Source organism: Mytilus galloprovincialis, chromosome 4, assembly GCF_965363235.1.
Source record: "Mytilus galloprovincialis chromosome 4, xbMytGall1.hap1.1, whole genome shotgun sequence".
Lineage (NCBI taxonomy): Eukaryota > Metazoa > Mollusca > Bivalvia > Mytilida > Mytilidae > Mytilus > Mytilus galloprovincialis.
The window spans coordinates 22,048,406-22,061,489 of record NC_134841.1 but is presented as its reverse complement, the minus strand read 5'-3'; the positions used below and the strand labels follow the sequence as shown (position 1 = coordinate 22,061,489).

At 31.8% G+C, this 13,084-nt stretch overlaps 1 protein-coding gene across 24 annotated transcripts in view; it reads left to right on the top strand.

The window, feature by feature from the left end:
• LOC143071632 (protein unc-13 homolog B-like) overlaps positions 1 to 13,084 on the top strand; it is a 163,564-nt gene that overhangs the window by 99,245 nt on the left and 51,235 nt on the right. For 16 of the 24 annotated variants that reach the window (XM_076246053.1, XM_076246061.1, XM_076246060.1 and 13 more), the window contains 5 exons: positions 2,418 to 2,488; positions 3,163 to 3,253; positions 4,529 to 4,567; positions 9,933 to 10,010; positions 12,461 to 12,680. In XM_076246053.1, coding sequence (XP_076102168.1) covers positions 2,418 to 2,488; positions 3,163 to 3,253; positions 4,529 to 4,567; positions 9,933 to 10,010; positions 12,461 to 12,680 — 499 coding nt within the window. Of the gene's footprint in view, positions 1 to 2,417; positions 2,489 to 3,162; positions 3,254 to 3,292; positions 3,375 to 4,528; positions 4,568 to 9,932; positions 10,011 to 12,460; positions 12,681 to 13,084 lie in introns of all 24 variants that reach the window. The other 8 variants (XM_076246065.1, XM_076246062.1, XM_076246066.1 and 5 more) reach the window with 3 other exon arrangements.

The window sequence follows — 13,084 nt, the reverse complement described above, 5'->3', positions numbered from 1 at the left end:
CTTATTTTCATGCTTCATTGACTTATTGAGTAATGCATTATATGATAATGTTTTTCCATCTACCATGAATAAAAGGTGAAGTTTATTTATAGAAATGTCTGGAGTTGTAAGGTCACTATTATTATACCCCATGCAACGAAGTAAGGACATACTATGTAGATGTGCATATCGACAGGAAATTACATTTAAATTTTTTTTCTAGGAGTTACGCTCCTTTGAATATATTTGCAACAGTTTGTCATCGCAACTCCTCTGAAACCACACAACAGAATTTCATGAAACTTTGTAGATAATAAGGACATACTATGTAGATGTGCATATTGACAGGAAATCATGATTTAATTGTTTTTTTCTTATACAATTTTTTTTTCTTACACTTATTTCATTTCTCCAATGAAAATGTGGGAACGTGGGGTATGTGAGTGCGCTCACTAAGGTTCTATAATTCCTGTATTTTATTGTCCTGAAATTATAATAAGATACACCATTCTTGCATAATGACATATGAAACCAAGAAAGCTGTTTGTTTTCAAATGTTATTTAAATTTTTGATGAAATTCTCCATTAAAGGAGACTCTCACATTTCCTAACAGAGCCTTCTGTTTTTAGACTTCTGATTCTGTGTTAAACTGTATGTATAACACATCTGGAACTTTAAGTTGATCATTTTGTCCTGAGGCTTTTGTATCTTTCTTAATCATGTTTATAGTCTTTCTGGAATATAAGATTTACTTACATGTAGTCAATGCAATATGGGTGGTCAGGTAAGGCTGGAATTCTAATCTTTTCAATTACCATTATTTGATATTGACACATTAGTGATTAATAAATTGTTGGTTGATCTCCAGTTGCAATTATTTCATGCATTTTCAGGTTGATATTGACACCTGATATTTGAACACTAATACATAAAAATATATTTTTTGTTGTCATTTTCTTTATTGAAGTTTTTCCTTGAACATCATATTTATTTTCTTGGAATTTCTCCTACAATTTGGAAGGGGTGTTTATGCACCCTTAAAATTCTTGGCAAGATAATCAGTTTGTTGATAGTGGTCATGATATCTGGTAGAAGTAGATGTGGAAGGTGTGAAGTCATAAACCTGTTTTCTTTAACATGTGTTTACATTTGACAAGAAGGTCAAGCAGTCTTTGCCATTGATATCATTTGTTGTCATGACATTTGCAAGTGTTTTCCTGTTTTAAGTAAGAGACTTTTGACATTTGAATTTGAAAATTTCCATAGAAATCAGTATTTTCCGTTATTTCCTATTAAGATATATTTGTGGTCTTATGGGTCTTTTGGTTCTTTTGTATTTTAAATGAAAGGAAGAATCATACATAAAAAAGATAACAAATTCTTCAAGGTTCAACTTATTGTTAAGTTATGTCTTGATGTTATTGTCTTGAAATCAGACGTTCTTAAAAGATGTGACCATAGTTACAAATACTGTTATAGAAATGATATTGATATGATTCTTTGGAGTGACAGGAGACATGATAAGTCCCCAGACATTTTAATTATAACTACCATATGATGCTTTTATGTGTTATGAATACATTGGATATTTAATATAATCTGGGAAAAAACATTAAAGCGCATTACCACAGTAATATAAATACATCTCCACTTGAGAACAAACTTATTCTACTTATACACGCAATAATTGCCATGAAGAAAATTTCTGGTATATTAGATTCAGGATACTTTTTTCCCAATTCTTCAAAAATTCAGCTCAGCCTCAAATGATGTGAAGGTACTCATTTGTCAGTTACTGACCAAGAAGGATTTTTTTTTAGTGCTTTAAGAAAGCCATTTAGTTTGTTATTGTCAGGTTTCTGTCTTCTGATTTATACAAAACCTTAAAAATATATGAATGTTTCAGAAAACCCATGAAATTTCTGTTCCTAACAACTTAAGAACTGTAGATAAGTTTTGTAAGACCAAACAAAATAAAAACACTGAAGACTTATCTGCCACAATGGTTTATCTGCTCTGTATCAGGATGTTTACCATAAATCTGTAGACTTTTTTAAGCATAAGCTAAATTTTGATATTTGCCCCTGGTTTTTGCAATTACCAAACTGTTATGTGGGAGCCTGGCTTGGTTTCCTGTAGATAAACAAACTGTTATGTGGGAGCCCGGCTTGGTTTCCTGTAGATAAACAAACTGTTATGTGGGAGCCTGGCTTGGTTTCCTGTAGATAAACAAACTGTTATGTGGGAGCCCGGCTTGGTTTCCTGTAGATAAACAAACTGTTATGTGGGAGCCTGGCTTGGTTTCCTGTAGATAAACAAAAAATCCTCTTATCTCTTCAGTCTAATATTGCTGATAACTGATTTAGAAAATAAGTCATAAATGGTATGGAGATATTTTATAATTGTCACTTTTTTAAAAAGTTTTGTTTATTTTCAGACGAGTTCCATGGAGGGTGACATTATCAGTGATGAAGGAAGAGAGAGGCCTTGGCCACATGTAAATGGAGGGTATGTCATAAAATATAAGTAGATTGAGTTCAGATTTCTGTGAAAAATAAGCAGAAGGAGTTCTTACAGTACTAATCTGAAAAGGGACATGTATACATCATTTTAATTTGAAGTTTGAAGTTAGTGAGTATAACACCAAAGTCATAGGATGTTGATCTTGTCTGCCACTAATGGTCTCAGACTGATGGTCTTTAACAATTAATAAAACACCAGTCAGTTGCTGTAAAACCAGAGCATTTGACAGTTCCCATTTGTCTGGTAAACAAATCTGTGTGTACTGGATAATTCAGAAAAAAAGTGTTAATTTCTTTTGCTTCTAAATTTTTAGTAAGCCTGAAATAAAGAAAAGATATAATCACCCAAATTGTGTAAATCAGCTACAGAAACAATAGATTGCATTGATTCCTGCTGATCATGTGCTATAAGAGCCAGATTTAGAGAAAACAAGCTATTATTCCACCCATATAACATATCCTATCAAAAACTATGATCTGACTCAATTTTTGATCAATCAGACAACTTATTGTATTTTGTAAGTACAGAATTTGTCAGATAAAAGGAATATTTGGTATGGACACAGTATTAGCCAATAGATAACGAAGACAGTTTTGACAAAGAATTCATTTCTTTTTGTTAACCTCAAGTAAAAAATTGTGTATGCCTCTTTATTTTAGACCGAATAACAACGAATTTTACAAGAACATAGACAGTATGCCTGAAATCAAACCGAGAAGTAAGAAATCTGGTGTCCTAGTTAGTGACCTTGTAAGTATCCTACTATATTGTTTACATTGTTTATTTTAGACCCAGTAACTATGAGTTTTATAATATCATAGACAGCATGCCTGAAATCAAACCAAGGAGTAAAAAATGTGTCAGTGACCTTGTAAGTACCCATGTGACCTCTAAATGTTGTAACACTCATTTGTAACATTTAGTCTCTATGTATGTTAAACAAATTAACAAAAACATAACAGAACTTGGTATATTGTTGTTTACTGTAAAAGAAATTTTGGTATTTGGGTGATTCTTTATATTAAGGAGGGACCTTATCCTTCACATTTTAACTTAGCTTCGTTCCACAGAGTTTTGGAAACCCATGACTTGTATTTTATTAGGATGAATATCTGGACAACTTTTTCTTCTTTTTCTCTCCCTTTTTATAACAGTTTTAATTATATTAGTATTTTACCATTAGATTCCTCTTCAGATCATTACTGTTCTAAAATATTTGGGTATATTTTACTATGACAGTTTTCGCATTTGAAGGTTTTGTGGTTTTTTTTTTGAGGCTTGGGTCCTTAATACTTATATGATGGACCCATTGTCATGACCATGAAAATAATTAAAAAATATTTGGTAGAAATAACGTCAATTTCTATCCAATATTTCTTTTAAAACTCCTGTCAGTTGTAGGGATAAAATTAAATGATGTCAATGTGCATGAGTATTTTACATGGATAAGGAATAATTTACCCCTTTACCTAGTTAAAAGTAGAAATAGATATAGATTAAAAGTTATGGCACATTTACACTGTTAATTGATGAAAAAATATCTTCTCAGTACAAGGCGGAATAGTGGTAACCATTATCCAAGGAAAACAGGCTCATAGATTTTTTAATGATCAAAATGATAGTGAGTACAGCCAGACGAAATTTGCTGGCAATTTTATATAAAAAAAATTGGGTTTTTATTCCATTATATGGAGGTTGGTTAAAAAAAAGACTTCCTTAGATGTACATGTATACACATGTCCTAGCGCCTTCACAGGGGTTTGCGATGTTTAGACACACCAGTCTAAAGAATTTGCCTTAACATAACACTGCATGGTAGTTAGTATAGTTTGCTTGATGTAGCTCAATCTTCTCATTTATAATTTAATAATTACTAACTCAATGTATAGGATACAATCAAATTGTCATGGTCAGATGACTTATTTTTGCCAATGGTCAGGAAAAGTTACAGTTTATTTATTTTTACCTATGTTGAATTAAAAGCTAAATCATCAATTGAAAACTGCATAATTTGATTTTCTTCAGATAACACCAGGAACACTGCGCTTTTTAGATCGTTCTAGGGTAAAATTATTGATCAAGAGTTACTGTTCCTATTTTGAAATTAATTTTCCATTTACAGAGTTTGACATCAACTTTTAACACACATTTGATAAGCCTTCATTTTTTTTTTTTTTTTTATAGTTTTGTGTTTTTCGTGGTTTTATCATTTGCTGAAAATAAAACTTGTTCTCTGAAAGACTTGCTGCTTTTATCATTAATATTGCTGTTCTAAAATTAGGCAGGTACACATACTTTGATGTCAAACTCTGTGAGAAGTTAACTGTCCAAATTTTACCTTTTTTTTTTTTTTTTTACTAATTCCTAAGTACTAATCCATTGTTATTGTTTTTAAGCCTTGACTTGTTTGGAATCATATATTGATAAAATCAATGTTATGACAAACATAAACATACTTGTTTTAAAAAAATAAATAATATTCTTTATTTAGTTCAAGCTTTAAACTTCAAAGTATTATTTGAATAGTGTATCCACGACTAAATGAGCCACTACTGTGCTCAGCTTCTTGACTAACATTTAAAAGCTTCTTGGTTAAGGTAGTTTTCCAAATGAAATCTTAAAGGCTCCCTAAAACACTTTAGTAACTATTATTATTATTAAAGCTCTCTATTTTGATCAATTCTTATACCCCACCTACGATAGTAGAATATGCCCCAACTACAGTAGTAGAGGGGCATTATGTTTTCTGGTCTGTGGGTCCTTCGTCCGCCTGTTCGTTCTTCCCGCTTCAGGTTAAAGTTCTTCAGGTTAAAGTTTGGTCAAGGTAGTTTTGGATGAAGTTGTTTTGATGAAGTTAAAGTCCAATCAACTTGAAACTTAGTACAGATGTTCCCTATGATATAATCTTTCTAATTTTAATGCCAAATTAGAGTTTTAACCCAATTTCACGGTCCACTGAACATAGAAAATGATAGTGCGAGTGGGGCATTCATGTACTTGGGACACATTCTTGTTCTTTTCTGAATTTAATACCTTCAATGTCTTTATTTTTAAGTTTAAAATTCTCAACTTGGTTTTAAACATTCTGTAAATGATATGTCATTTCCAATTGTTTTCTTTTCAACATTTTAAAGATTCTTGTTAAAAGAAGTTATTTACTTTGCTAATTCACTTGATTATCTTTTCTAAAGCAAGGTTACTGTTTAAAATCGCTTATTTTTTTACTGATATTTTTAATTGGTGATCCTTATTAGTGAAATGACTTATCATATACACATGATATAAGAGGTTTTTTTTCCGACCAAATTTATAATTTTGTTTCAAAAGATATCTTTTCATTTTAAATTTTGAGTCACTAATTCAATGGATAAAAATATAATAATCTGATTTATTTGAGAAATGAATATGGATAAAAAAGATTACCAAGGAAATTAATGTGTATTTGCTGTGAACTAAGTGAGTTGTGTATTGTACTAACATAAAATTGACTATGTATTTCAACAGGTGGTGAAGGTATAATAGTTGTGTAGTGTAGTTCGTTTTTACATAAACATGTTTGCATTTCTTAACATATTAGCTAGATATTTTTTCAAAATCACTTTTTTTATTTTTTACACATTTTCACTTGTAATCACTTTTTTCACTTTTTTTCTTCACAATAAACTTTATTTTTAAAAAATTTAAAAACACAATATATATATATATATATATATATATAAAAGTTTTCTTTTATCTACATTTTATTTGAAAACAGAAAAAAGGTGGATTCTTTTTTAATGAATTAGATATGTAATTTTCAGTGTTGTGTTGCACAATTTATAAATATGCATTTAGACCAAAACTTAAAACCAAAAAGTCCAGATATTTCCAGCTTCAATCAAATAAAAAATTGTAGGTGTATGTATCATATCCATTTATAAGTCTTTAGGTCATAATTAAAAATAATGTAGGGTATATGATTTTTTTGAGTCAATTAGGCAAACAAATTAGATTGATTTTAATTCACGTCCATAACATTTCTTTAGCTCCACTGATTTTTGCTGAAATTGCAGGCTTTGAACTTCGATAATTTTGTGAAAATAGCAGTATCAGAATTTTTTCTAAGTGCCTTATCATTGAGCTGATTTTTAGCTCACCTGGCCTGAAGGGCCAAGTGAGCTTTTCTCATCACTTGGCGTCCGTCGTCCGTCGTCGTCGATAACTTTTTACATTTTGAACTTCTTCTAGAGAACCACTGAATGGAATGAAACTAAACATGGCATGAAAGTTCCTTATGAGGTACTGACCAAGTGTTGTTACTTTGTAGCCGATCCATCATCCAAGATGGCTGCCAGCGGGGGACTTAGTTTAACATAGGACCCTATGGGAAATGCATACAAATGACTTCTTTTAGAGAACCACTGAATGGGTTGAAACCAAACATGGCATGAATGTTCCTTATGAGGTTCTGACCAAGTGTTGTTACTTTGTAGCCGATCCATCATCCAAGATGGCCTCCAGCGGGGGACTTAGTTTAACATAGGACCCTATGGGAAATGCATACAAATGACTTCTTTTAGAGAACCACCAAATGGAATGAAACCAAACATGGCATGCATGTTCCTTATGAGGTGCTGACCAAGTGTTGTTACTTTGTCGCTGATCCATCATCCAAGATGGCCGCCAGCGGGGGACTTAGTTTAACATAGGACCCTACGGGAAATGCATACAAATGACTTCTTTTAGAGAACCACTGAATGGAATGAAACCAAACATGGCATGCATGTTCCTTATGAGGTGCTGACCAAGTGTTGTTACTTTGTCGCTGATCCATCATCCAAGATGGCTGCCAGCTGGGGACTTAGTTTAACATAGGACCCTATGGGAAATATATACAAATGTCTTCTTTTAAAGAACCACTGAATGGAATGAAACCAAACATGGCATGAATGTTCTTAATGAGATACTGACTAAGTGTTGTTACTTTGTCGCCATTGCAACATCCAAGATGGCCGCCAGTGGGGGGACTTAGTTTAACATAGGACCCTATGGGAAATGCAAACAAAAGTCTTCTTCTAAAGAACCACTGAATTGAATGAAATCAAACATAGCATTAATGTTCCTTTCCTTATGAGGTGCTGACCAAGTGTTGTTACTTTTAGCCAAATTTTATATTTTTTTTATATGATTTCAAAAACCCAAGTAGAATCAGGTGAGCGATTCAGGCTCTTGAGAGCCTCTAGTTAGATAGTGAGTCTGCTTTGATGAGTTTCAAATACTTTACGTTCAGTTCCACTCCACTGATTTTTGTTGAAATCACTTGTTTGAATCAAGTGCTTTGAACTTCCACTCCTAAAAATTGCTTTAACTTTTTTGCCAGGAAGGGCCATTAATGTCATTCTAACTCATCTAGTTTAAGATAACATTTTTTTTGGTGATAATTATTCATTACAGAAGAGCATAAATATTTTCAATTAAAACAGAATGCATTGCATATGTAGGTAAAGGTAATATCTTTGGTTAGTTTGCTTGCTAACTGAACTGTGAAGTCATTATTAGGTTAAGTATATATATTTATCGTCCTTCCCTACGCCTATATCACCCTGCTCTGTCGCTCCGTAATTCTCGAATCAAGACTTCAAAACATGACCACACATTATCAGCGACGTCACAATGTGAGAGGAGAAGTTATCAGCGACGTCACAATGCGAGAGGAGACGTTATCAAGCTTGCTTTCGTCAAGTGTAAAACTGTCTTAGGGAGAGGAAAAAAGACCATTAATAGAACGATAAACAGATAATCAGGTTTTCTACGTATAGATATCGTAAAATATCAGCCACTCGACACAATGTGAAACTTTTTAGCTCGTTTGCTACGCTCACTCGCCAAAAAGGTTCACATTGTGGCTTGCGGCTGATATTTTATGATATCAATGTGTAGAAAACCCGATAATCTATACATATATGAACCTCCTTCAAAAGTAGACTAGACCAATCTATCTGTTTGTAGGACTAGACTACTAGGAAAGTAGGGTAGTATCCCTAACCTAATAATGACTGCAAGCAAGTTAACCAAAGATAATACCTGTACCTACACACTATGCTGTAAGATAAACAAATATTAGAAAAGGCTTTTTTAAATGACAGTTAGTAGACTTGTGCACAACAAACATTTTTAGAATCATGTATTCTTTTGGCTGTTATTTTTAGTGTCCTATGAAATCATAAAATTAAGATTATCAAAAAACTATTTCCTTTATATTGTATGTATATATATGTAGTTTGTGTAGGTCAGAGTCTGTTTAATGTCTGTATATTAATAGTTTGTAGAGGTAATATCCAACTGACTATATAATACAAGGATCCTAAGTATTCAGATGTCTGTGTCATTTTGGTCTTTTGTGGATAGTTGTCTCATTGGCAATCATACCACATCTTCTTTTTTATAAATAAAAAATAAATAAACTAAAATGTAATTATAAGAAAATGGACAAAAACACATTCTCTATATTCCATTAAATACTTAAAATTTTATAAAAAGGATTTTTTTAGAGGTTAAAATGATAGATATGGAAGTATACACTTATGTGTGCATAAGAATTTATAAAAGAATTGTGCATTAAGTGCAAGCATGCTACACATACATACTTACATATGTGATATTTTTTATTTGTGAATGCATGGAATCAGAATATAGATTATATTGAGATAAATTTGATTGTTCATTTGCTTACAGTTGCACAACTTTTTGTTTGACTTATAGTTTATTTCTTAATTTATCTGAAAAAAAATAATGGTATAGGATACGGATCTGTGTATTTCTTAACTATACACCAAACTTTCTTGTGACTCCAAGTAATGCTAAAGGTTTGACGTATTGTTTAACATATTTCTATTCTTTTAACTTGTCCTCTCGGAAATGCAGTCTATAAATAAAATAAGAAAAGTTCAGACCAATTACACGGCTGGGAGTTTGGGTCCTCAGGAATTCATGTAAATGAAGCAAATCATACATGTGGTTAAATTAATGATAATAACTAATAATTTGATGGTATAATGAATGTTATTTTTGGTGTAAAATAATACAAGGTTGTAAAAAGTAAGTTAATAATTAAACAGATGGACAAATTGTGAATGATTGTATTTATATATCAACATCAGGGCTAAAAGAAAATGGGGGAAATGTTAACAACTTTACATGAGCTTTTTGTTTGGTGAATATAAAAATAAGCTACATAATTCCATGAATTACATTTTACTCTCAATACATGGCCAGTAAAATTATCCACGTGTTCAATTTGACATCTACTTTTAGTCTTACAAATGCTCAATATAGCTTTCTTATTTATGTCATAAGATATAAATTTAAAACAAAATGTACATTTTTATTTAAAAAAAAGCAATCTGAAAACAATTAATTTATGAAACAAATATTGAATTAATTTTTTCAGACAATGGCAGCCTCAAAAAGAAATGCTGGTGTTCCCTCTGCGATGGTAGCTAGACAGTCACTCAAAGATGATGAGTTGGTAGGTCCTATAACCACAACACAATGTACACAAATATAACCATGAGGATTGGTCCCTTAATCTGTCAACAGGAGATTTTCTTCAAGTTTAAAGTTTTAAAAGATCTGCTATAGTCGCATTATAGCAATCACAAATCCTCACACATTGTAATATACACCTCTACATAGACTACATCTGAACAGACCAATGGAGAACCAGGTGTTAATTAGATTTTAGTAGTATGATTACCTGGTTTCAGACTTCCTTCCAATCTGTCTCATACTGTTGACTAGTGTAGGTAGTTTGTCAAAATCTTACAGGTACATAAGCCTTTATTACTGTTGATCAAATAAAAAAAATGCTTCTACAAACATTTTGTGAGAAACCAATACATTGCTAACACTCTAAAAGTTGTATTGTCCTGACACCATTAAAACATGTAAGTCTCATAAGTGGCATAAGATTTAAGAGGAATATTATGGTCAGTGCTACTTTCTTATTATGGGATACTATCTTATGTACAACAGAATATCATATCATGGGATATATTCTCATATACAGGTGATTTTTTTTGTTAAATGTGAAATTCTAATTTGACTAGGAGAAAAAGTACATTATATGTATCAAATCTTTAAAAAAAAAATCTTTTCAAAACAAAGAATCTAAAAAGAAATTTCATTCTTCAAATTTATTAGGAGTTTGGCAAGATAAAGGATTTTTTTAATAATTTCCATGCAGTAATTTTAAACACTTCCAATTAATAAACTTGACGCTGATTGTTGTATCAGTGTCATAGAAGTTTTAATGGGAAGATAATGACTATTTTGTATTAATGAAGTATATTTTACTTTATGAAATATGATTTAATTACCATGATGCATCAATTATATTGTGTAATAACTGCATACGAATTGAAGCATTGCAGTGGTAATTAGGAATTATTAATCGAAAAATTGATGACATCTTTGAAGTTAAAATTGTAATTCCCATGAAATTATATTTGAAATTGTGTTTTTTTTATGTCCCATTTATGGGCATTATGTTTTCTGGTCTGTGCGTCCGTTCGTCCGTCTGTTCGTTCGTCCGTTCGTCCGTCTGTCCCGCTTCAGGTTAAAGTTTTTGGTCAAGGTAGTTTTTGATGAAGTTGAAGTCCAATCAACTTGAAACTTAGTATACATGTGCCCTATGATATGATCTTTCTAATTTAAATGCCAAATTAGAGTTTTGACCCCAATTTTACGGTTCACTGAACATAGAAAATGATAGTGCAAATTTCAGGTTAAAGTTTTTGGCTTCAGGTTAAAGTTTTTGGTCAAGGTAGTTTTTGATGAAGTTGAAGTCCAATCAACTTGAAACTTAGTATACATGTGCCCTATGATATGATCTTTCTAATTTAAATGCCAAATTAGAGTTTTGACCCCAATTTTACGGTTCACTGAACATAGAAAATGATAGTGCAAATTTCAGGTTAAAGTTTTTGGTCAAGGTAGTTTTTGATGAAGTTGAAGTCCAATCAACTTGAAACTTAGTATACATGTGCCCTATGATATGATCTTTCTAATTTAAATGCCAAATTAGAGTTTTGACCCCAATTTTACGGTTCACTGAACATAGAAAATGATAGTGCAAATTTCAGGTTAAAGTTTTTGGCTTCAGGTTAAAGTTTTTGGTCAAGGTAGTTTTTGATGAAGTTGAAGTCCAATCAACTTGAAACTTAGTATACATGTGCCCTATGATATGATCTTTCTAATTTAAATGCCAAATTAGAGTTTTGACCCCAATTTTACGGTTCACTGAACATAGAAAATGATAGTGCAAATTTCAGGTTAAAGTTTTTGGTCAAGGTAGTTTTTGATAAAGTAGAAGTCCAATCAACTTGAAACTTAGTATACATGTTCCCTTTGATAAGATCATTCTAATTTTAATGCCAAATTAGAGAATTTATTCCAATTTCACAGTCCTTTAAACATAGAAAATGATAGTGTGAGTGGGGCATCCGTGTACTGTGGACACATTCTTGTTTTCTCATAATATACAGTAAAGCATTGTTTTGGCTATGACATTTTTATGCCCCATTTATGCGCATTATGTTTTCTGATCTGTGCGTTCGTTCTTTAATTTGTTCATTCTTCCATCTGTCCCACCTCAGGTTTAAGTTTTTAGTCGAGGTAGTTTTTGATGAAGCTGAAGTCCAATCAACTTGAAACTCAGTACACATGTTCCTTATGATAGGATCTTTCTAATTCTAATGTCAAATTATAGTTTTTATCCCATTTTCATAGTCCACTGAACATAGAAAATGATATTGTGGATTGGGCATCCGCATACTATGGACACATTTTTTTTATTTTTTTATTTTGAATTTATCTTGCACTGAATCCATTACTATATAATATTGAAAACTATTTTGTATTAATAGTCTACAATATATGCTATGAATTATGTGGCAAATCTCATCTTTCTCATTTCAGAAAATGCATGTTTACAAGAAGACATTACAAGCCTTAATCTACCCGATCTCTAGTACTACACCTCATCACTTTGTAGTGTGGACAGCAACCTCTCCGACATACTGTTTTGAATGTGAGGGGTTACTGTGGGGAATGGTACGACAGGGGGTCAGGTGTACAGAATGTGGGGTCAAATGTCACGAGAAATGTAAAGATTTATTAAATGCTGACTGTTTACAGAGTAAGTAATGGAACCTCAGAGTAGTCCTCAACCACTGAAAATAATCACAATAATACAGATATATTTAATACTCAATACATACAAAATGAAAAAAAAATCAACACTCAAATGTAAATGTTTCCATATTTTTATGCCCCTTTAGGTGTTAGCTCACTTCTTAAAAGCTATATATTTTAGAAGGTGGAAGACCTGGATGCTTCATATTTTGTTTATAGATGCCTCATGTTACGAAGTTTCCGTCAGTCACATGTCCATTGTCCTTGACCTCATTTTCATGGTTCAGTGACCACTTGAAAAAAAAGATTTTTTTTTTTGCAATGTTAAATTCTCTCTTACTGTAAGTAATAGGATAACTATATTTAGTATGTGCGTACCTTGCAAGGTCCTCATGCCCGTCAGACAGT